We start from the raw sequence: 26,137 nt of genomic DNA on the forward strand, positions 1-26,137 counted from the left end.
GAAAATCAATGTACATGAAATCAAAGTAACAAGATTATTGTATAATAAGTTGGTAGTAAGTAATAAAAGTATTATTAGTCTCTTAGAAAAAGACAAACACGAAAGGAAAAGGAATTTAAGAAATTGAAGAATTGTTTCAAAAAGTAAACGAACAAAAAATAAAGAAAAGGAGGCAGAAGAAGACTTTTGAGTTCCTCTTTCTTGGGTTGATTTATAGTCCTCAAAATTTCATATTCATTTAAAAACCCTAGCTTCTTCTTCACTCCTCCTTCTACTTCCGTTTCTTCACCCTTTTCCACCATCGCCTTCACCTTCCATTCACCCAAATACTTCATCGTACCTTTCACGTGATCGATATCTGAGTTGCAAAAGTGGATCCAAAACATGGAAAGAGGCCACTTCAGGAAGAAGAAGAAGAAGAAGAAGAAGAAAAAAAAGCGTTTCCGTTCTATTTTTCTCGGTCTAAGCAAGACGTTTCAGCTGTGGTATCAGCTCTTGTTGAAGTTATTGGTGGCAATCCACCGCCAAAAGATCCAACAACACTCTCTCACTCCACTGCTGTTCACAGTAATTCCGACGAACCATCACATCCACCACAACTCCAAGGTATGTTCCTCCCTGCGCCATCATCATATATATTATATATACAACACATTTTTCTGTCTTTTTCTTGCTTTCGTAATTGATTTGAGGAGTAATTAAGAACCAGGGAATATTGGGAATTAGAATATAGGGTTCATCACTTGATGCAGGAACAACTATTATGTTCCCCTGTTGTGTTCTTCTCTCTCTATCTTTGGTGAAACCAGAAAAAGATATACTGTGTTATTACCTTGTGTAGCCAAAGATAGCAATCTTTAGGGTTTCTTGATTTGTCTCTAAAAATCATCGTGTGCTCCTGCGAGTTAAGGTTCCTGCATACATGAATGTTGTTTTGTTTGCACCAATGTTTTGTTCATGGTTTTTCTCAATCTTGTTTCCCATGCACTCATGGAAAAATTGCATAAAAAGATTCCTCTTTACACCTTTTAATTATATAGGATCCAGGATACTTAACAACTCTTCCTTTCTTTATACTCACATTACTCTTAATTTACTATTGTTTTAATGCTTTTTTTTTTTACATTATTTAACTATAGATACACCCTTTATTATATATTTTTTCAAGTAAAGTAACCACATCAAGAATTGTATATATAACTGTTGACAAAATACCATCTCTATTAATTATAATCATGTTTAATAAAATGTTAATGATGTGAACTATAGAAAGAGAAAGAAAGAAGTAAAGGAAACTCTTTTTTCAACAGATGATGCAAGCGTAAAAGAAATACAATATTGAAATGATTAAAGTTGTTTTTTATTTACTATAATGTTATTAGTATACACAGTTTTAGATAATGATGAAAATTGATAATTTCTTATATATTTTTCTTTTTCTTTTTCCAAAATAATGGTATGATTGGTTGAAAAGAAAGAAATAGTGAAAAAACTTGATTTTAATAAAAACTAAAATTGTTCTTTCATTCCTTCATTCTAAACATATGCTAATAGCTATGAAAAATATATTCCAGGACGTATAAGTAGTATAAAATGAGATAGGTAAATGAGTTATGACAGTTGAAGATTTATTGTGGTGTGTGTATTATTTGGTAGTCAATGAACAAATACAAAGAATTGTGTGTTATTTGTGTGTATATACTAAACAACATGTGGATAAGTACGATGTTATAGTGTATTTATAATAGAATCTAGTTTAAAGATTACATCGTAGTGTGGAAAAGCTGAGTTAATTAGAACATTGAAGTTGTCGATGTGTGTGGTTATTATCAATGTGGTTATTTAGTTTTGAAATTAAATATAAAAGTAGTTTTTTTTTTTTAGCGTAAATGAAGAAAAAAACTTTTAAAACGCCAGCTTCAATACAGCTTAATTATAGAATGTGAATGTAAGTTGTACTACAATTGTATATTTAATAAAGGTAAGGAAAATAAAGATCTAATAAGACTAAAAGAAAGGAGTACTTTATGGACAGGTGTGACTCATTTTTCTCACTCTCTTGCGCCCTAAAATGTCTTGCATTCCTATGTTGTTAACAAAAGAGAGATAAAACCATTTAAATTTCTCTCTTTTCTTCTTCTTTTTTACCATAAAATGATAGTTTAATTTTTTTTTTACTTAGATAACAAAATAACCTTAATATTGCCAAAAGTCTTGTGTTAACAATTAGTAAAGACACTTAGTGGCAAATTATAAACTGATATAATATAACAAATTCAAGTGAGGGTTTAACTACCTCTTCTGAATTACGTATTGTAGGTTAAAATGATGTAAAATAATTAGTTATACAATAATTAAAATTTAGAACATATAATGTTCATTTTATGTACTCCTTTGCAGTTTTTATATTTTTTAGAGTTAAATATATTTGAAGTCCTTAAACTTTGACATAAAATTTAAATTTATTTTGATTTTCAAACTTAAAAAATAAATAAATATACTGTTGTTAATCCAACAACATTAAATCTATTTTTACGTGTTAAATAGTGTTTCAAACTAACATTTGAGTTTAAAAATGTCAAACGGTATAAATAATTCAAATGTTATAGTTTGAAATGTCGTTTAACATGTTAAAAAAACTTAACGCAATTGGATTAAAAGAACTATATTTATTCATTTGAAGACTAACTATATCAAAATTTGAAACATAAACTAATTTCAATTTTACATCAAAATTTACTAAAATCATAGTCATATTCTTTATAAAGCATACTCACCAAATAAAGAAAAGGAAGAGAGAAAAACATTTTTGTAAAAGTGTGTATAAAAGAAAATAATATATGAAAATTAATGTTCACAAAAAAATGACAAGGTTTTTTGTTTGCTCAAAGATAAAGAATTTTTTTTTTTTGTAAGCTAAATTTTTCATTAATAACAGAAGTGAAGAAGTTGTGTCCAGATTTGAACTCATCTACACATGTCTTACACACATCTTGCACCTAAGATATTGATAAAAAAAAATGAAATAACTTGTGCCCTCTTATATAATACGTTGTGTGTGGAGCTGAAATTACACAACTTTGTTTGCCCACAGATAAAGAAGATACCACTTTATTACATACCTTTCTTACATGATAGGATTTAGTTTTAGTCCTTCAATTTTTATTTTTTTTTTCGGTTAAATTCGATTCTTATAAATTTTAGAACTACATAAAATTAATAAGTCGTATAACATAATTCTAGAGAATCCAGACAAGGCCATGTTATATACCATCTCATAATAGTTGTTAAATGTGACATGTCTATACACACATTATTAACTTTGTCTTGAATTATTTGGATACCAAAACTAGTAATTTTTATTTTGAAAAATTAAAGTCATTATTGAAAGAGTCATATAGTTTTATTCCACTAAAGCACTTTGAAATAATTAATGTAAAATTTAAGAATTTAAATATAAAACCAAAAATATATCTTTCTGCTAACTATCAAATAAAATATCCATTAAAATATAAGTTTTATAAGACAAAGTGTAAGAGATAAATTAAAACATTATAAAAATAAATTAAGATATTATAAAATAGGCTTTGAGAAAGAATTGTAGCTAATGTATGTAAAACAAAAAGTGTGGAGTCAATGAAAAACCACTTACGACCCTGGAAGTGATTATAGTGTTAAGTTATTAAAAGTAGTATATACGTGAATGTGACTTGCGTGTGCACAACGAAAGATGCTCGCAAGGTGTTTGGTGAAATTCATGACTGGTGATGTGGCTGTGTGCGAAGGAAACGCAAAAAGACAGTACAGAGGAGTGCGACAGCGACCGTGGGGGAAGTGGGCCGCGGAGATTCGCGACCCGAAGAAAGCAGCCAGAGTTTGGCTCGGAACTTTTCCCACCGCGGAGGCTGCTGCACTTGCTTACGACGAAGCAGCTCTCAGATTCAAAGGAACCAAAGCCAAGCTCAATTTTCCAGAAAAAGTTCGTCTCTCAGGGGAATTAGGTTACCTCACAAATCGTCCACCGTCATTGCAACCCTCTTCAACTCCCTTCCAATTGCTTCCTCCTCACACTGCAACTAATAATGCTGCTCCCATTCTTTGTTCCTCTTCTTCGCCATCGTCTTCAACCTTTTCGGTCAACTCCGCGCCTTCTTCTTCTGAACCTCCAACCAAACAACAAAAACGTTGACAACTTCAATATGCATCGTGTCAAGGAAATATTAGTCGAAGAAGAATGTTGCAAGTTCAAACAATTCAAGTGTGTATTTTTAAAATGTATGACATGATATGATATCAATAATGCGCATGAAATAAATTAATTAACTGTGTATTGTCCGTCAAATTTTGATAACAAACAGCACACAAATAGAGTATTAGAGACTTGAGTTTCAAATGGATGAACGAAAGAAGGTAAGAGAAGTTGAGAAGCAGAAGAGGATTGAATAATACGAGCTTTTTACCTGCGTCTCATAACAACCCTGTCGAGTCAGTGTGAAATATTCTTGTAACAACCATTTATGACTGAAAGAAAAATAAATCTATGGAATCAATGCTATATATATAAACGGTAGAGATATAAACAAAGTTGTGTAAAAACATCTCCCACAAAAAAAAAATTGAATGTTATTCATTTAAATTCTTTAAAGTTAATATTCATGTATATAAAACCGATATTTTATTGATGAATAATTCTTGTAAACTCCTATTTAAGTGGTATGAGTTATATATAAATGAACGATGTAAAAGATTTGTTTAATATTTTTGATATGTAGTTAGTTCAGGATTTTTGTTTTGTTGGGAAATATGAGATATGCGAGTGTGTAAAAGGAATAAAAAAAACAAAGAAGGAGGTTTGAACACGGACGAAAACGCTGACCTGAAAATGTGAAAAAGAAAGGGCGAAAACCGCGTTACAATAATGATGCGCCGGGCTTCCAAACTAAAATCTAGAAGACACTGAACCAACAGTTGACCAAGTGCACGGTCTCAAATATTCCTTGTGTCAGACACTAAATTACGAACTCTGTTTTCAGACCTATTTAGTTTTTTTTTTTTAAATTATTGATGCTTTAAACATTTTTCCTATTTTTAAAAATTTAATTCCCGTGGAAATTGCATTTATTGGACTAAAAGGATGTTCGTAATTTGATTAATACTAAATTAAGTCGAACACTGTTTTTACAGAAAAAATACATTATTCCTCGAAATTTTATCCTGAAATCGCTTTTGTCATAAGTTATAACAAATTTATGAACATTATTGGTTTTTAAAAATATGTCCATGGATCTATGCATAGGAGGAATAAATGTAAGCAGAAAAAAGTTGTGGATTCTAATTTGTTTATTAGGTCAAAGTAGATATTGCTTGAGCTCACAGTCTTATTTGTAACGTATTCTGTTTTATTAAATATATAATTTTTATTCTCTTATTTTAAAAGTAATTATTTTAAAGTTGTCTATCCTCAGGGTCAAATTAATATATTCAAGATTACATGTTTGAACGAGTCAATTGAGATAAATCAATTTATAAGATAGATAAGGTTGAAGAAACTAAATTGATCTGTTATCATAGATATAATAGAGTATGTCTAAAAATTTGGATAATTTATGTGTAAAAAAAATAAAAATGGAAAGAATATTTTTCGCTCACTCGCATTAAATAGTAATCATTTAAAATTATATGGTTCTTCTTTGATACGCGTCTTAAATAAAAATATAAATATAGCCCACAATACATTAAATCCCTACTTTGCTGATAAAAAAATAAAAAACATTGCATAACTGTTTAATATACACGTCAAAGGTAGGACATAAACTTTGTTTTCGGAAAAAGAAACTTAAACACTTAAAAATCTTCTTAATAATTTATTACGACAATATTGACAAAAAAATAAAAAAAGTTTGATACCTTAAAAACACCAAATATTATTAGGATGAAGGTATTGTTAAATATAAATTGACATGTGCTATTAGAGAAAATACACCTATCCTTAATAAAATTTATTTTGGTTTCATAAATAAAATGTTTAAAATACATATTAAAAAAATGTTAACATGAATTTGCATAAATTTTTACATATACTAATTTGAGATGGTACGTGGGTCGAGTCACTCCATCTTTGTATATATCTTACTCAGAATGTAAAAGGTGGATAAGACGAGTCCGTCTTGCATAAAAAATATGGGTTAATTTTTTCTTATTGTCTTGTATATCGTTTTAACTTAGTCCTACGGACGAGTTTAGGATAAGAATTATTTATTATTTATTTTTATTATTTTTAATTAATAATCATAATGCATTGTGTCTAAAGGAAAAAAGAAAAAGTGTAGTTTAAACATGATTAATAAAATAATTGTTTAAAACAATAATAAGAATTATACTTATTTGAATCTTCATTTTTTTTTAGCTATTAAGATTTTTTATTGAAATTATAACAGTTATTAATAATCATATTGGTTAGGTCCAAATATTTATTTGAATCCTTAATTAATAACTCTTATTCTTTTATATATATATATATATATATATATATATATATATATATATATATATATATATATATAATGGTTACAAATGATCATTCTTGCATCATGAAACATTTGTCTTTCCATTTAATATTACAAATATATAATTATTTTGCAATTTAAATTTATGTAGTCCAACCTATTCCATTATTGGCCGCTTGGAATGCAAGTTATGCATAACATGTTAGCAAAATCAATAAACTCAATTCGTCTTACATTTATTTTTTCACGAGATTACGAACCATCCCGCCCAACACAAATTACTATTTGAAATACTAATATAATACTTGACTATTAATAAACTTTAAAATATTTATCTAAAATAAATTTCAAATAAGAACAAATTTCAATTTCGCATTAAAATTTAATGAATAAAAATATATACAACCTTAATATAATGATTAATTACTTTTGTTCTTTAAATTATTTGTTAATTTAATGAATTTCTTAATGTTACTTGTTTTTTTAGTTATTTATATGTATTTCTCCTGATCTTTTCCTCTTCAATATTTAATTTATTTCTGTACTCCATTAACTAATTTCAATCTTACCTATTTTCTCACCCAAAGTTAATTTAGAAATGTTAGAACATAAATTTAATACTATATATAATTTTGGTGCTAGCAAAGAGTAAGATTGAGTTAATTTAGAAATGTTAGAAGAGAAATTAACAATATATATAATTTTGGTGATAAGAGTGAGGTGAAAGGAGAAAAAAAGTAGTGGATGAATGAATGTGACTCTATTTTGCACCTTAGAAGTTACGATATAAGAAGTGAGATATCTCTACTGAAACACGTTGTCGTCAATTTAAGTTGAACTAAATTTGGATTCATGTTATGGCCTTCTTCCTTTTGCTTCATTTTCTTCTTTTGTCAATTTTTGCGGCATTGTTGCCGTATTATCTACAACTACAACTCATAATTCATACCAATTTTCAACACCTTCCTCCATTATTTTATTTTTTTCCTTTTTGGTAAAATATAATTTTTATTGCCTTATTCTAAGTTTTGTTGTACACACTTTTTCTTCGTATTAATATCATTATAAAGTAATTGAAAAGGAGAAAAAGATAGCTTGCCACGCGTTTTTTTTTCTTCTTTAAACATATTAAATGAATTAAGGGAGTGATGCTTGTCGATTTGATAACTCTTTACGTTGATCATATTTATAAAGTAATTAGGAATGATAAATAAATCCATTATTATGGATATTGTTTTAATTTTAAAGATTTTTTTTATTGATTGGTAAGAAATAATTTTTTAAATTGCATATAAATGTAACATGAGTACGTATGTGTCCACTCTGTCCCAATAGCTGTCTCCACAAACATACACATTCTTATTTTAAATTATTAAAACACCATTAATTTATTGAATAATCTGGCAAACTTATATTAAATTTTATTTCCTTACTTTCTGTTTCCAAACATTACTCTTTCTATCATTTTTTACCTTAATTTAATTCTTATTTAATACTTTTTTGATATCTATATAATTATAATTTATTAATATTTGACATTTAAAAAGAATATGTATTTTCTGACATTGAATATGAGATCATGTTTTTGTGATTTTTTTATTTTTTTATTTTTTATAAAAAATATTTAATAATAAAAAAATAATTGAATATAAATATACGTGTTTTTAAATCAAAATAGGGATGTGACAAGATTTTAATACTTGTTAAATATAAAAATAAAAATAAGAATGAATTTTCACTTTAAAATTGAAAATGAAATTATCAAACTCAGATTTCATCCTAAATATAATAATCTAACATTATTTATTTATGCATTATATTGATTCTTAAAATATCAGTTTAGTTATAGACTAGTGAATTTTGTGGACTGAATCAATAAACTCGATCTCATCATCACGGTTGGAATGCGATTTTCAAAATTATGACCTGAAAATTTAGTCAATCTTGTTTAGCTCGCTTATCATGAACAAAGTCAACATTGACTTGGTTGCCCCAAGTGTTTAAGTTTTGATTGCTTGTCATTGTTCATTCTTAAAGATTTTTTTTTTGGTCTCTCTATTTAATTTTTTTAAAATTTCAAAATATATATGTAATTTGATTTTTTTTTTTAATTTTTATGGATGGTATTCTTCTATTTCACTTTTACTTGTCACATACTTGATGAGTTTATATTTTATATATGGATAGTTATTGAGAGATTGTGATTCTATATATGTGATATTAGTTTTACACATAAAATATTTATATCAATTTTAATCCAAAATCTTAAGACAAATGGTTCATGGGTTTTTTCTCTTATCTAGTGTTAAACTTTATCTTTTTTACTCAATGTGAAACTTTGACTCACACTTCCCAACAATACTAATATATAATTCAAAAAGAAAAAAAAATTGTCCATGCGTATTAAAGATAGCATGGGGAAGCTATCTATTGTGCATAGGTCCATACGATGTTGTTGAAGTCACCTATCAATATAAAGAGTCTCTCCTTGGTTGGATAATTGTCTTTGATTTTTTCTTTCTTTATGGGCTTCTTGATCACGTTCAATAGTTTAAGAAAAGTGTAAAAATAGTTTAAGAAATTAATGAAATTGATGAGTTAAAAAAATTAAGAAAAGTGAGAAAATAGAATTAAAGAAAAAGATTTTAAAAAGTTTAAGAGAAGAACTCAATATGATGATTAAAATTTCACAAAACAAATTTCAAGAACTTAATTAAAAATTTAAAAAAGGATCAATAAGATGCTAAAAAACTTTTAAAAAGAATTTAAAAAAAATAGAAAATAAAATTCAAGAAAAGAACAAAAAGTAAAAAAATTATAAAAATAAATAATTGAAGAAGTTAATGAAAATGACGAATTAAAAATATTTAGAAAAGTGAGAAAATAGAATTAAGGAAAAAGATTTTAAAAAGTTTAAAAGAAGAACTCAATATGATGATTAAAATTTCACAAAACAATTTTCAAGAACTTAATTAAAGATTTAAAAAAGGATAAAGAAGATGATAACAACTTTTAAAAAGAATTCAAAAAAAATTTAGAAAATAAAATTCAAGAAAAGAACAACAAGTAAAAAAATTATAAAAATAAATAATTGAAGAAGTTAATGAAAATGAAGAATTAAAAAAATTAAGAAAAGTGAGAAAATAGAATTAAAGAAAAAGATTTTAAAATTTTTAAGAGAAGAACTCAGTATGATGATTAAAATTTCACAAAACAAGTTTAAAGAACTTAATTAAAGATTAAAAAAATTATCAAGAAGATGATAACAACTTTTAAAAGAAATTCAAAAAAATTTAGATAGTAAAATTCAGGAAAACAACAATAAGCAAAAAAAGTGTAAAAGTAAATAATTGAAGAAGTTAATGAAAATGAAAATTTAAAAAAATTAAGAAAAATGAGAAAATAGAATTAAGAAAAGATTTTAAATTGTTTAAGAGAAGTCCTGAATATGATGATTAAAATTTCACAAAAGAAAATTCAAGAACATAATTAAAGACTAAAAAGAGATCAAGAAGATGGAAACAACTTTTAAAAAGAATTGAAAAAAATTTAGAAAAAAAAAATTCAAGAAAGGAACAAGTAGAAAAGTTTAAAAATAAATAAGGGAAGAAGTCGATGAAAATAAGGAGTTTAAAAAATTAAGAAAAATTAAAAAATAGAATTAAAAAAATTAAAAAATTAAAGAGAAAATTACTAAAAAAAATAAAGAAGGTGCACACTACTTATAATGGTAAATTAGGAAAAGAAAAGGTAAATCCATAGTGATGTTAGTTAGTTTGATCAACTTTATCTGGTGTTGGTTTTCAAAAATATATAATGATGGTTAATTTAAAAAAAATGTAAATCAATTTTTTTTACGGATATTAATCATTAAGAAAGTTTATTAATATTCTTCGCACAAAAGTAAAATATATGGTTGAATGTAGTTTTAAAAAATATTATCAAAATATAAATTTTAAATTTAACTAAATTCAGAAAATCACCTTCAGTTTGTATAGGAAAGTTTTTAAAAAGGTTAATTATGTTTTTTTAAGAAAGAAAAAATAACTGGGTACGTTTGCGACTAATTATACCTTTGTAATATTTAAATTTAGACGTAAAATTAAAATTTACTTTTGTTCTAAATTTTGATATATTATTGTTTTCAAACTTTAAAAATAATGAATATAATATTTTAATCCATCAAAAGTTAACTTTTTTTATGTTAAACGATGTTTGAAATTGACATTTAAAATAAAATGTATAAAAAGGTGTAAATAATTTAAATGGTAATTCAAAATGTTATTTGACATATAAAAAAGTTAACCCCAATCAAATTATAAAGACAATATTTATTTATTTTTAAAGTTCAAAAATTAAAATGTCATTTGACATATCAAAAAAATTAACTTCAATCAAATTATAAAGACAATATTTATTCATTTTTAAAATTTAAGAAACTGTAACAAAATTTGAGAAAAAAATAAATTTTAATTTTACCTCAAACATTAATTTTATTCTTTTCAATATATATATATATATATATATATATATATATATTTATCCTTTTGATCGGTATAAGATTTCTGGTAAATATTCCTAATTTTTTTAAAGCTGATCAATATTTCCTCCGGGTGCCGTGAAAAAGAAAAATTTGTGTACTGGGACGATTCTTGGTTTGATAATGCAATTTATGGTAAGCCTCAACTAGGTTGGTGAAATACCAGCATTTTGTATCATAACCCACATCAAACATCACTATTTGATGCAATAACCTACCTACATTATGTGAATGAGGACAAGTAGCACCATATTGAATCTGTTGAGACAACAATGGCCATCTTTATTATTCCAGTCTTCTGTAATTAACACATGATCAGTAGTAGTGTACTTTATTTGGGTACAGAAAATACCATACAAATACACAAATTAGAAAGAATAAAGTTTCTTTTTTCTATTATGGTCTCTCCTTATTTTGTTAGCAGTTACTTTAGATATCCTGAATTCGGACTAATGGTAGTGGCCCACCGAATATCTCTGGCATATTACTTTCATCAATGTCTTCTAACAGTGCAGATTTAACCTTATTTTTATCCACAAACACTATCTGCAAGCAAATCCAACTTCAACATCTCAAACACATACCATATATCATGTATTTAATTAGATAGAAACTGAATTTAAGACATAACCTTCTTCTTGGTTTTGTTGTCAATGAAAGGGTAAATGAGTTGCCACACTTTCATAAATATGTATGGTGCATTGACAATAATCAACTTCCCCAATCTTTCCGGGTAATAATCCTGCATCCAAAAATTTACAGCCATCACAACATAAGAACTTCAATTCCAGCTTCACACAAACACAAACATGTTAACATTGACCTTATTCCTAACTGATGTGTGACATGTTACCAAATACACTAATCTGTCTTCTACCATGTCAAAACACTGAAACAACCAATAAATGGTGCTATACCTGCAAAACTGTTAGAGCACCAAGGTATCCACGAACGTCACTGTTTGAGTATCCCCATCCCTTGAGTTCAGCTATGGCAACAAACTTTTCTTGACCAGGTGGAATACTAATACACCAAGAGCCATGTTAATTACCTTTCAAACACACAAAACTTCAAAACTAATAGTTCTGGATGAAAGACAAGTAAGGAATAAAATTGGGATTACCTTGCGCATATTTTGTCAAACACGTAGACGACAAAACCTGTGTCACAAAGAAGTTATATACTTGTGAATGAGGGACACAAAGTATACTAGAAGAAGTAAAGATTAAATGGCGTTAATTGGAATTAAACATACGTTTGAATTCATCTCCACCATCTTTGTTCTGAAAATGTTTTCTACCGACTACAACAGCTATGGGTCGACCTATCTTGTCATGTCCTTGCATGAACACCTTCTCCTGAGCAAGATCATTGCGAACTTCTGATACAGTTACAGAACCATTTGGAACAAAGGAATGTCTCCATTTCAAGTACTTCAGGAACATTGTAGAAGCCTTCTCCAAATCTAAATCACGAGCACGTAGGAATCTTCTAATCGTAAAATCATCTTCTTCCTGCAACCGACAAACCAAAATCAACTTTTGAGCTATAATGGAATCAAGTTAAGCAAATCTAGACACCAATAATGATCCGATATGATTGATAACGAATAACACGATAACCCATCGAAAAACAAATGTTGTGGATAACTTTTATACTATCTATTAAATTATAAAAGATAGTAAAATTACAACTACAAATAAAGAAAATAGACAATATTGTTGAAATTCCTACGTTGATCGAAAATAAATCAATTTTATAGTATATAAATAAAGTGCAAATCTCATATTAAAACCAATTTGATAGGATTGAATTAGACTTAAAATCCGGTTCTTAACATATCTAAAAATATATATATATATAAAATTAAACTAAGATTTCGAATAAACATAAAATTAACAATATATATATATATATATATATATATATATATAAAATTAAACTAAGATTTCGAATAAACATAAAATTAACAATTTTTTTATCTCCATAGATCTCAGTTGTTTTTCTCTAACAATATGGTTTGACACTCAAGGCAACTAATTAACGAAAGATAAGGATTAAATGGACATGCAAACTAACTACGCGAAAGAGTTCGCGAAGAAATTGATGAATAATAAGTAACTTAAGTAAAAAAATAGACAGTTTACCAACAAAGCTATTTTGATCAACATTTTTTTTTTCTGACACGCACAATTCAACAAAACTTTCATATTTGTTAGGCATTCACAAAACATAATTCAGTACTTTTATTCAAAGCCCAGTCAATAGTGCAAAAATTTCTTATAGTAAAATTGACGTACAAATAATTTTGTTAGTAAACTATTAGTGTAACTAAAATTTTGAAAGCAAAGTGTTGATTTTTGGTTCAAATTGATCTTACATTGTGGTGTGTTGATGCAATGAAGAAGATAAAATAAAATTTTCTTATAAAAAATTTACATAAAAAAATCACTTTCAACTCACTCCTTGAAAAAGAAAAAGATACATTTATTGGTTTTTAAATATGTTATGTAATTAACATTTTATAAATAGCTCACATAATTAAATAATAGGACTAATAAATTTGACTAAAAATATTCAAAATCTGACAATAATAAGAGAGCTTAATAATGCCTCGTGATAAAATTAAATCTGACAGGCATTTAATATTTTCGGCTCATGTCACTGTCCGTTGGTTGATGCATTACTTACTAATATGGCAGTGTAGTAGTGTATGATTTCAATTCAAAATTTATTATCAATTATTACACTTTAAAATAATATATATATATATATATATATATAATAATACTTATTACAATATTTGAAAATCATTTTAATATATTTTAAAATATTAAAACTCGTGTTCATCGATATGCAGAGAATTCAAATTCTAAAAGTAATTGATATGCTCTTGGAAATTTCAATGCATATATTTTTTAAATTTTAAAATTGAAAATGAAGAAAACCTTAAAAGTAAAACCACGTTAAAATGTACGAACAAAAACCTAGAGGTTGTGTGAGTTGTCATAATATCTCTGTCTATTCCTCACCAATATTGGTGATAAATGGTGAAAATGAAAGATCACAAAAAGGTAACAGGTAAGAACAGTCAAGAATAAATGGTAATTGCTTTTAATTACATAACTACTGAATATTCTTTATTGCAAGATTTTATTTGGAGCATTTGTACTATTTTTAAAGTCTTTTCATGTGACTAATGTCTCATCTAAATTTCATTTTAAAGTTAAATCCTAGGGTACCTCTTGATCTTAATCAAGTAAAATAAATTCATAGAAATCTTAAGAATTCTTACATTTAAAATATTTATTGAAAATTTATCTCTAAAAATAAAAAATTTCAGAGAATCGAAATGAAAAGAATATAGTGTACCTTAGCAGAGGGATCTCGTGCTTCAACCATTGCCCTCAAGAGACGAATTTTGGTGAGTTCAGTCTGAGTGGTATCGTCTTCCACACGCACGTCTTCTCTAACCCTCATCACGTTCATTGCTTCCATTTCAACCTTCTTTTTCTTCTTCTTCTTCTTGGTTTCGCTTCAAGCAAAGAACCTGAACCCAGTTTTTTTTGGAAAGTTATGGAGAAGAAAAGTGATTATATATGCAGCATGTTAACCCATCCACCAAGACATTGATGTTGAACAACTTAATTTGGTACGCAGGAAGATCGGCATGAAGGTAATAGTTTAGAGCATTGAATGCTAAAAGAGAGAAGAAAGTTTATTTATTTTTTTCTTGAAAATGAGAATGGGGTCTGTGGAGTGTTGTTCAGAAGAAGTACAAGAATTGAAATGCGTGGGCTTTAATGGAAGATGAAGTTGAATGTGATGCATAACTAGTTTCTGTAACTTATTGCTTCCGTGAAGAAATGTGATTACAACTAATATCGATTCCGTAAACCAGATCCATTAATTATATTTGGTCAATTCGGTCACTCATTCACTGCTCTGTCTTCACCACTTAATGCCACACAACTTTCCTCTCTAACTTAAAGGCTTAACAAATCACATCAAAATAATTTAGGCTCCTATTTATATATATAAAATATGAATCTTGTTTAAATATATTTTATTTTAAATAAAATTTATACAATATTAATAAGATATTGATGTCATTTACTCTTTTAACTTTTTTATTTTACTCCACTCGCTCGTATTATAAATTTCTAATAACTCTATCTAAAAAATAACTTCTTTCAACATTTATATACTCTTCATGAAAACAAACATTTTCAACTACAAAAATAACTTAGAAATTTTAAACTTGCAAGAGTGGTTCAAGAGTTTTAGAGAACTAAAACAAATTTATAAGCAGAGGCCTTTTATCTAAAATTTATCTTTTCGAGTTTTTTTTTTTATGAAAAATTATTTATTAAATTCTCATAATTAATTTTATTTAATAATTCTTCTTTAATAGATAAGACTAATCCATTTAATCTTTCTTGAGACATTATTAATACTGGAATTGTTAACATTGTTCTATAAGTTATATATATATATTAGGAAAAGAATCATCTAATTTTTTTATATAATTAAGAATGTCAATTGGTTTACCATTCTCCAAACCTATAATTTCTTTTAAGATATTTAATTATGAAAATAAATCAAATTAATCCCTATCTAACAAATTATCATGTTTTAAAGATTTTTCAAGGTTTAAGAAATTTTCTTGCAAAAATGTATAATCTAGTGATTTTAATTTTTTAACACTACATAACAAACAAACAATATCTTGGTATATTTTAAATTGTTCAATTTGAAGTGTGATAATTTATTTATCTACAATATACAAAAAATAATCAATTCTAAAGGATTCTAGAAGAGATTTTACAATTTCATTTTAATGTTTTCATCAAATTGTTTCTTTTTGTGTCTAATACATTTTTCACAAAACTTAGGTTCTTCTCAACTCAATAGTAAGTCTTTTTTTTCTTCTAAATTTGAATTATCTTTCTACATAAAACTCAATTTTGAATTATGTTCCAATTAATCTATTATCCACCAAAAGATTAACCCCTAATCTAATTAATAGTTTGTTAGAAAAAATTCAGTTTATCATTAAAATATATGCAAAAAAACTCTTGAACTCATAATAAAAAAATACCAAAAAACTAAATTGGACAAAAGAAACACATTTCTAATTTTATTACAAATTCAAAACAGAATAAAAACTACAATAACACACGTAGAAAACAAAAACATACTAACCAGGAATGAGGATGAAAATCTGGTACACGGACAATATGAGATTGAAGGAATGTAATCTGTCAAGACCCTAAAAAATGTCTTTTAGAATGGAAGAAAATAAGATGTAAGAGAATTGACAAAAAGATAAAATAATAAAAGAAGAAAATAATATTATAAGATAATAATAATAACTAATCATTTTTTTCTTTATAAACAAAATTATAATATACTAAATAAAAGTTTTAAATCATTAATTGTTATTTTTAATATCAATAAAAATTAACATATACTAATAATAATTTAATTAAATTTTATTCTCAAACATAAATTAATTAATTAATGTAATAGAACTATATTAGTAATAAAATATTCTTTTGATGTCTTTTTTTTATCTCAAACATAATTTTATAATTAATTTAATACAAATATATTAGTACAAAAATATTTTTTAAACTTTGTTTCTTAAAAATAATTTCATAATTAATAGGAAAATATTAACAATAAAAAAAAATTAATAACTTTTTTTACTAAAAAGCTAAAACGACTAATTTTATTTGCTTTACTCTTAAACCGCCCATATTTTCTTATCAAAAGAAAGTAAAATCATATATATATATATATATATATATAACTGTATTTTATAATAGCGTCTACACTAATGGTACTGTTATTATATTTTCTTCTTCTGTTTGGGTTGATTCAAAGAAATGAATAAAAACTAAAATATGAAAGTGGAAATAAATAAGACATGAAATTAATTATTTGATTATTTTTTATAGAGTAGAAAAAATAAAAATTATGTAATTTGATTCATAGAGATAAATTTAGAAAAAAATGACAATATAAATACACTATTTTCTTAAATATTATCTCTCCTAGTTGTTGCGGACAGATGAACTTAATGTTGTGTTTTCTCATTATTTCCCTTCACAAGAGTTACAAAAACGATTTTCATGGACGACAATTTATTTTGCTTTTTTCTTACTTTGAGGGTACCATTGACATCAACATCAACTTTTGCACAAATGGTACTCGGCTCAATTATAAACTTTTTGAATGTTATGCGTCTCTTTTTGTTTTTTCTAATTAAAATTATATATATATATATATATATATATATATATATTTTAAAAAAAAAAAATTATTTAAAAGAGTTATGGTCTATTTTCAAACTAAGTTATAGATCAAATATTTTTATGTGATAAATAAAATTTTATATTAAACTATAACATAATTTTTACCTATATATCATTTATGAAAGAAATCATTTTATACTAAGTGTGTATGTAAGGATGAAGAAAATATTAAAGAGTAGTATTGAATTTTATTTTATTATTTAAAATATATTATAAATAAATTTTTTATTAATAGATTTTCACATTATAAAACCACCATCTTTTTAAAAAACAATTCTTTAAATTTTTATTTACCTTCTCTCTTGATCTTTGACAACATCTTTCATTTATTTGAAGATCAGAGATCGTAAGAAGATCCTTGCAGAGAGTTCTACACATTCAACCAACCGATCAAAAATCAAAATAGAGTAAGTTTATTTTTGTCTACTTTTGACTTGGTGTATTATTCGGAGTTACACGTAACTCTATGGTTCATGCATGTGACTCAAAGATAGTTCAAGATAAATATTTGTTTGTTTGTGATTATCAATATGTGTTATAATCTTTGATAGGTGTTTTTTTTTATGTAATTAATGCATCATTTGAGAACTAGAATTTTAGGAATAAATGAAAGTTAGTAAATTATAGAAAAATTATTATTATTATTATTATTATTATTATTATTATAGTGGCATATTGAGATTATTTATAGTAAAATTAGTATTATAATGGTATATTGAGATGATAGAAATTGTTTGATGTGAATTTATTTTCTATTTAAAATTAGTTTGTATGATGTAAAACGGTTATATAATATGAAATTAGGGATTTGCTCTATGAATGGTACCCTTAATCGCTTGATATCACTACAAGAAAACTATCAAATAGTGACAAATTTATGATAATAAAATATGTTTAGAGACCAATTTAGAAATCAATTTCATAACTAGAGATTATTTTAGAAACCAATTCTTTTGGTAGACAAAACCTAGATAGCTAATGATAGTGACCAATTTAGAGACCAGTGTAAAATAAAGACTATTTTAGTTACCAGTTTAGAGACCAATTATAATTTTTTGAAACTATTTTAGTTACTAATAATTTTTAGTTTAAATTGATATATAAATTGATCACTATAGACTGGTTATTTTTTGTCACTAAAATTTTTTATTAATCAAGGATTTTCCTATGGTGTAGGATAAATATGTGATTCTCATTTGGATGAGACAAGATTAGTTGTAATGTTTTATTTGGTATGTAGGCCTTTTAAATTGTTGACTTAAAGTGTTTGATTTTAAATTGTTGTGTTGGAGATTATATACATATTTTGAACTATGGATGTTGAGGCTTGAGTTATAATGTTATCAAATCGGTTGATTGACACTATCTAAGAATGTTTAAACTATAATATACCTATTTAATGCATGAGAATAATAGAAATAACTAAGATAGACAAATGAACCCAACTTGATATGCATTATCGAACTCTAATATGTTTGATATAATTGGTGATATGTGACATTGATTAACTATAACAAGATTGTTCAATTTATGCTTTTTTTAATGTTATTTTGAACTAAGCCATGGTGCTTTCGAACTAAAGAAAAAGTATAATTGCCTAGACAAGTAAAATGGACAATCTGGTATAGTTATGCCACACCTAAGTTGCTATTATGGTATTGTGGGGACCATTATATCGTTGGGCGCCAATGAAATTTAACATTCTAGTGAAATACCACCCAGGTGCTATTGGTCGCTACATAGGAATTTAAATCCAGTGAGCTCTAGTGGCGTAGCCATCGGGCACTAGGCTTGGGCCGCTAGGTGCCATTCTGGGCATTGGGTGCTAGTTTCTCATCCTCCTCATTATAATATTGGTGCGCTCGACTATTTATGGGGGAACTCAGTAATCGATATGCATGAAAGTTCTCTTTATGTGTCTTGAATGTGAGTTTTAAGATAAAAAAATTATGTTTGTTGTTGTTGCAACAGACATAAATTTATGTCTTTTATTAGGTAAACAAACATTTTAATTTACGTACCTTGCATCTACGTGTAATCTACAATCGAAATAAATCTTCTTTGTGTTAGTAGTGATTCTACTAATTTAAGAGTGTTACAATATATATTTAATTTTATATAAAACAATTTTTTAAAATAGTTGAAAAAAGATATTGAACTAAAAAGACTAATTTTACCCATATTCATGAAATAAATTAATTACATTAAATTCTAACAAAATATATTTATATATATATAACAATTAAATATTGTAAAATAAATATCATTAAATGGAGTAAAATTATTTAAAATTTACATATCAAAACAAAATAAATAAGTGAAATTAATTATATAAAATTAATATATAAGTAAAATTGACTTATTTAAATTTTTAGTATATTTTAATTATTTAACAGCTTCAAAAATAATTGTCTGTTTACTCTTGGTACTCTATAAATATTTTCTAAACACTCGAGTTCAATGTAATTCATTTCGAACACAATGAGTTCTAATAATCCTTTTATCATGTAAGAATATTTATAGTATTATATATTAAGGAGTTGTTTAAAAAATTTTAATCAATAATTTAATTCTTATATTTAAGTTTTTAATTCATTTTGATCTTTATATTTGTTTTTGACTCATTTTTTATGAATCCAAAAGTGTCAACTGGTTTCATGTGTCCATCTTTCATGATGTAGTAAAAAAAACAAAATTCCTAAATTTGTTATATTGAATCCAAAGAGGCGATTTTTTGGACATGGACAAGACGAGGGTTTTGTCTCATATGTAATCACATCTCAACAAAAGTTAAATTTTATATAAAATTGATGTTATCTCTATTTAATCAATCTAAATTGAAAAATAAATATCAAAATAAAAATTAATCATAAATCTAAATATAATGATGAAATTATTAATTAAACTTTTAAAAAATTAATTAAACCTATATGACATTTAAATTTGTTTAACATTGTACTGAATTTCATATAAAGAAAACGGTGCAACATATATGGCAAGTCCCACCCAAGATATATGATTAAATTTGATAGGAATTTATTTGTTTTGCCCCAACTGTATTGTTCGTTGGTTCATAACTCACATCACATGCACATCACGTGACAGCGCGTGATTCGCGTCAACTCAAAGTTCAAAAGTCATTCTCACCGGCTAATAAGAAGCTGCCGGAATTGGTCTGCCAAAGAAAATGTAAGTAAATTACAATAAAAAATATCTTATTTAATTATACTAAAAGTTATGCGACTTAGTTTAATAGTAAGAAAATTTATCAATAAAGTTTTTAAATGTATAAATGTGAAATATTTAGTTTTCCATTCACTTCGTGTAGAACTTTTAAATTTAACAAGCTATACATATTTTTTTAGACTAATTAAGTATTAAAACATACAAATACTTAATATTTAAAACTTATAACTTGTATAACTTTGAAAAATAATTCAGTGAATATTCCTCTAAATTGCCTTTAATATTAAAAAATATTTACTTTAGAAAATATTTAAAAAATTATATGAAGTATAATTCTTCATCTTTAAAAATATATCAATTTAAATGTTACAATTCAATTATGATTTGACTTATCTCATTTTTGTTAGAGAAAATTGATGCATTCACAAAATTGTTTCTTTTAATATTATAAGTTGCAGTTAAGTGTTGAACTTGTTTGTCAATGGTCAAATAATAAGTAATTATTATCTAAACGAACATATAATTCAAATACCATTAAGGCTGTTTTGTCAATATAACTCTTCATTGGGGTATGACTTAAAATAGTTTTCTCTCTTCTAAAACTATTATCGCTTAAATGACAAGTGATTATTTAAACAATGAAGAGTTTGAGTAAGTTGTTAGTATGAAAATTGATGGAGTGTGCAATAAGTCACGTCGTCCAAGTGACAAAGTGACACTTGAGCAAGAGATAAATAATGTTGATTATTTGTGCTAAGTAATCCTTCCCTATTTATTTATTAGGATTAAAATGAGTTTATTCATTTCACACTACCTTCATATTATGTTTAGACGGATAAATTAAGAATTATCAAGAAATTTAAATAGTTATCACTTACGTTGTTTTATTTATTAAATAATTTGTATATATATATAAGACAATTCAAAATTATTGAATTTATTTTTTTGATTTCAATAATATATTCCAATTACCACAAATTACGATAAACTGTTTAAGAATTAAATAATATTTAAATATTTAAATGTAATAATAAACTATATTTGTATTCAATGATGGTTTGGTATTATTTTTTTATTAAAATCATATAAGATTTTTTTCGAATTGATTTTGAGAAGGATTTTTAATTGTCATTAACTAAGATTAAGATTTTTTTTCAAATAATATTTGTTTTAAGTTTAATTCAATCTTATAAAATTGATTTATAAAATAAAATTTACACTCATATATATATATATATATGATAAATTGATTTTATCTTTGGACGATGTGCAACTTCCAACACACCTCACGTTAAGACATATACATCTCAAAATAATTTTACACCCACTTATAGCAATTAAAAGTTTTTAAAATCAGTTAAAAAAACTAAACAAACTATTAGCAATTTTTTTTTTTGGTGTTGTTGATTTTAAAAACAAATCATGCTTCTGCCATGATACGCACAAATAAAAGAAGTTTCGTCTTATCCTTCTATTCGAGTTGATCCATCTCGATTTTTGGTCTAGGTTGGTCCATCTCAATCTTTGGTTTCGAATGATTTATCTTAACCTTCGTCTTATGACAATCTGTCTCGACCTTCTACTCGTGTTTGTGCGTCTCGACCTTCAATCTAGACTAACTTATTTCGACCTTCTACTCAAAATAACTCGTCTTAATTTTTAATATGTCTCAAACCTTCGATCCGAATTGACTCGCCTCAACCTTGGTTCTAGGGTATCGATCTGTGGACCAAGACAAACGTCTCCACCTTGGGATTACTAAGTTCTTGCGTTTAATTAAACAAAACGCAAGTAAGAAAATAGGAAAACATGACACATTTTACCACTTTTGATGTTCAGATTTTTAATTCGTCAGCTTCAATCACTTAATCAACTGAATAGGGATTGCTTTTAATACTCCCATAGTTGTGCAAGACACCCCTCTAAATTTGAAAATATCTACTTTGTCTTTCTTCTATAATATGGCAATTAAGGTTTATGTGGGCACACGCATGGTGACGTGTGTTCTTGTCTTGAGATTTCACGGAGAAAATGTGGAAAGCTACATTCTGATACCACTTTATTTTATATTCCACGATGTAAAATACTTTTTAATATAAAAAGTATTTTTTAGATCGTAGAATTTGAAGTATTCTTCTAGATTCAATAGATTCAAAAGCTTGCCCTATGTTTCATAACCCTAAAAACATTTTTTACATAATAAAAATATTTTAAATTATGGATGTAGAAGAATATTTCAGATTATGTCAAGGGGATGTCAAAAAAATTCGTACCCGTATACATTTACAGATAAAATTCACAACAGGTAGAAAATATATATTGTAGATAGATACGTGTATGTAAATGGTACATGTATTTTTTTATATCCGCATGTTAATGGGGTGAATACGAGTATCATAGTATCCGTACCCGTAGATACTCATACCCGCTATACTATAATTTAAATAAATAAAAAGCTTACAAAAAATGACTAAATTATTAACACATTGATCTTGAATGAGTTATTTTTTTTTATTAATTGGTTTTAAAAAATCTCAATTTCTTTACGAAGTGTCATTTAACATTATTTAAATGATTTATTTGCACTTTATTTTAAATTTATGAATGTTATGCATTTTATTTTTATTAAAATTTATAGTTAAAATATATTGTTAAATATATTTTTTATAAATGTTTACGGGTATTATGGATAACCATAAATATTAACAAAATATGTATATAAAAGACAAATATTTATCCAATAAACATTATATAAGAAGCTACTTATCTTATCTATCCCGTTCACATACACTATTAAAAAAATAGTCTTAAGTGAAAATACTTATCATTCCAAGAGTTGCAACTAGTTCATGCATTTTATAATTCAGAATACTTTCAAATCAAACAATCTAGAATATACACACAAAAGAGGAAAACAAACCAAAGAAGATAAATCTTAGACCATCACCGTTTACAACGTCAACGATGATAGTAGTAATAACTATCACAATGAATGACACCGACACGAGTGTAAAGAAGACAAGAGAACATTAGAGAGAGAGAGTATGAAATATGATTATATTTTTAATTTTAGTTAGGGTAATTTTTATCTTAAAAAGAGATGGGATATGGGGAAATCATGGGTGTGCAAATAGCAATCATCCATAAAACATTCCAGAATCAAATAAAAACAACTAAAAAAGGCAAGATAACTTGAGAAAACATGAAAACAAAACAAAAAATGGATCTCAAAGTGAAGCTTTGAGTGTGTGCTTGTGAAAACAGAACATAACAAAAGACAAACACAAACAACGAAGCATTTTGATGTAGTTTAGAATGAAGAGAAGCTACTAACCTCTTTGCTTCTAACGAGCTGTCACTGTCTCAAAGGGCTTCAATGTCTGTCTCTGTTCTTCTTTCCAACAAATTTGTTATCTCTTTCAGTCTTCACCCAATTTATAGGAACCGATAACCACTTTGATGACGAAAAGAAACCATTTTCCTTGCAACAGGGTTTCAAATTTCAAAGGCACTTTGTTTGACTTTCAAATTCCGTTGGTTGGTTTGATTTCTCTGTCAAAGTCCTCGTTTCTCCAAAATTTCCAAAGAAATTCGGGTTTGCTCTGTTCAATGATCTGGTTTTGACAAGAAAAATCGTGCATTATTGACCAAACTCATGCATGCACCAGCATCACAGCATCATCACAGCACTGCACCGAAGAGAGAGAGAAGTTTGAGTAGTGTTGCAGTGTGTAGAGATAATAGACATTATTTTGGGAGTGACTGAGGTTCACCGAAAAGGGTTGGGGCCATTATTGCATGTTGATGCTGACTCACACTTCTCCAACACACGTTGCTGACTTTTTTCTCTTCACCTTGTTTGTATTCTGAGTTTTGTTTAGCTGGTTCTCGTTGGACTTATGCGACTCGGTTTGGATATTTTCATTTTGTTTGTATTTTTATGGATTCAGTATTATCCTGTTGGAATTTAATGAGTATCTCATCAAGATTTTTCTTTATGTGGAGTATGAGTATGTACTATATTGAAAGTTTTAATTTCAGAATATGACATCACTTTCTTCTATACGGCTAACATTTTTCCTTTTAGTTTTTTCAACAATTTATTTTTAACTTAAGTTGAGATCATGTACGATGGGTATTTCTATGGAAGATCAAGGAGGAAATAGACATCGATTGATTCTAAATTCTTTATATCAAAACTTTAAGATTTTGGGTTGAAGATCGAGGTGATGTTAATTTTTTATGTGTGGAATGAGTTTATGTTAATAATATTGTATTTTTGTATTTATTTTCTTTCAAAATACTCATTAAAGGTATTAGAACCAATCATTATTTTTGGTGACCGATTTAGACAATTATTTATATCGAAAATTTTTCTGACAGCGGAGGGTACAATAAGAATACTCATGGTTAGTTTCAATGGAAAATATCAACATGATGAGACTCACACTTCATATACATACGATTCATACGATTGAAAATCAAGTGTAAATTTAAGTCTTTCATTCAAAAAAATAAGGAAATTGTTTAAGATTAAAAATAGTATACAAGAAAAACATATTAATCTATGGATGTTTACCACTCAAATGTAAATTGCTTTCTGCATATGGTATTTATAGTGTACAAGAAAAACATATTAATCTACCAATGTTTACCACAGAAGCACTAAGGTGAAACATGTTTCGTATTCAAAGATTCCCCAAATCATATAGAAAATTGAAAACAACATGATGAGAAGTAGAATATTCGGCTCTATTACCATTGGAAAGAGAAAGTAGAAAAATAAAATAAGATTATAAACATATTTAGATAAACTTATTCCTAGTTATTATTAGAGAATAAAGTAAAGCGTTTTCTTTTTCTATATAATAAAATTAACTTATTGGCAGGTTAAAGAAATAAATAACTTTTACACGTTAATTTATATCTAAATTAAAGTTAACTCGTAAGAAATTCATTCAATTTTTTAATGAGTGTGTATAGAAAATTTGTACAAATCAACCTTATAATAATTATTTGATTTCTGCATTGAAATATGGAGCCTTCTATTTTTTTTTTCATAATTTCAGTTTAACTTTTTTTTAAAAAAAATGATAATTTTAAGGATTAAATATGTTTTTGTCCCTTAATTTACTATAAAAATTATTTCTTTTTGAAATTTTGACACAATTTGATCTCCTAATTTTAAAGATGCGTGAATTTAATTTTTTTAATAAAATTTTATTAAATTTATTTAATCGTTCGAACACATATCTCAACTAACACTTAGTTAATATTAAAGAAAAAATGTGAGCTAAGACAATGTTTTATCCTGATCGAAGAAAAAAGGGATGGGAAGGATTGATAAGGTGATCAGGAGTATGGGTTGCCATAGATGAAAAAAAGTAGAACTTGACTCTAATACCATATAAAGAAATTCGTACAGAGAAACAATGGGAATGAAGAATCATTTGCATATTCCAATATTAGAGTTGCACAAAATAAAAGATTGACTTTTGATATATATACATATTCAAGTACATTATACAAAAATGAATAGAAAAATAGACTACCAGAATCTATTAATATAAGATAAAAAACAAAAG

General features: G+C 26.3%; 2 protein-coding genes across 8 annotated transcripts; one reads left to right on the plus strand and one right to left on the minus strand.

Annotated features, from left to right (window-relative positions):
• Nucleotides 1-362: 362 nt before the first annotated feature.
• LOC114176190 (ethylene-responsive transcription factor ERF114-like) lies at nt 363-4,323 on the plus strand (the record flags this gene model as incomplete). The annotated part of the gene is made up of 2 exons (XM_085670569.1): nt 363-606; nt 3,786-4,323. Coding segments are annotated over 2 exons (648 nt in total), but the record flags the coding sequence as incomplete, so codon positions are not given.
• Nucleotides 4,324-11,307: 6,984 nt separating this feature from the next.
• Nucleotides 11,308-24,457, minus strand: LOC114175839 (uncharacterized). Of its 7 annotated transcripts, none has more exons than XM_085671397.1 (9): nt 24,326-24,457; nt 23,887-24,241; nt 16,252-16,329; nt 14,419-14,596; nt 12,302-12,560; nt 12,170-12,206; nt 11,964-12,069; nt 11,678-11,788; nt 11,308-11,592 (listed from the first exon to the last, which is right to left on the minus strand). In XM_085671397.1, the coding sequence occupies exons 4-9, from the start codon at nt 14,542-14,544 to the stop codon at nt 11,476-11,478; spliced, it is 756 nt and encodes a 251-aa protein (XP_085527523.1). In that variant the 5' UTR covers nt 14,545-14,596; nt 16,252-16,329; nt 23,887-24,241; nt 24,326-24,457; the 3' UTR covers nt 11,308-11,475. The 7 variants fall into 7 exon arrangements, with proteins under 7 accessions (XP_085527523.1, XP_027916462.1, XP_027916460.1 ...); XM_028060661.2 differs by lacking the exon at nt 24,326-24,457 and adding an exon at nt 17,661-17,736 and having other exon boundaries at nt 16,252-16,318; nt 23,887-24,311; XM_028060659.2 differs by lacking the exon at nt 24,326-24,457 and adding an exon at nt 17,661-17,736 and having other exon boundaries at nt 23,887-24,311.
• Between the last annotated feature and the right edge of the window lie 1,680 nt (nt 24,458-26,137).

The sequence above is a fragment of the Vigna unguiculata genome, chromosome 3, assembly GCF_037176805.1.
Source record: "Vigna unguiculata cultivar grain cowpea cultivar isolate G323 ecotype 2 chromosome 3, ASM3717680v1, whole genome shotgun sequence".
Taxonomy (NCBI): domain Eukaryota; kingdom Viridiplantae; phylum Streptophyta; class Magnoliopsida; order Fabales; family Fabaceae; genus Vigna; species Vigna unguiculata.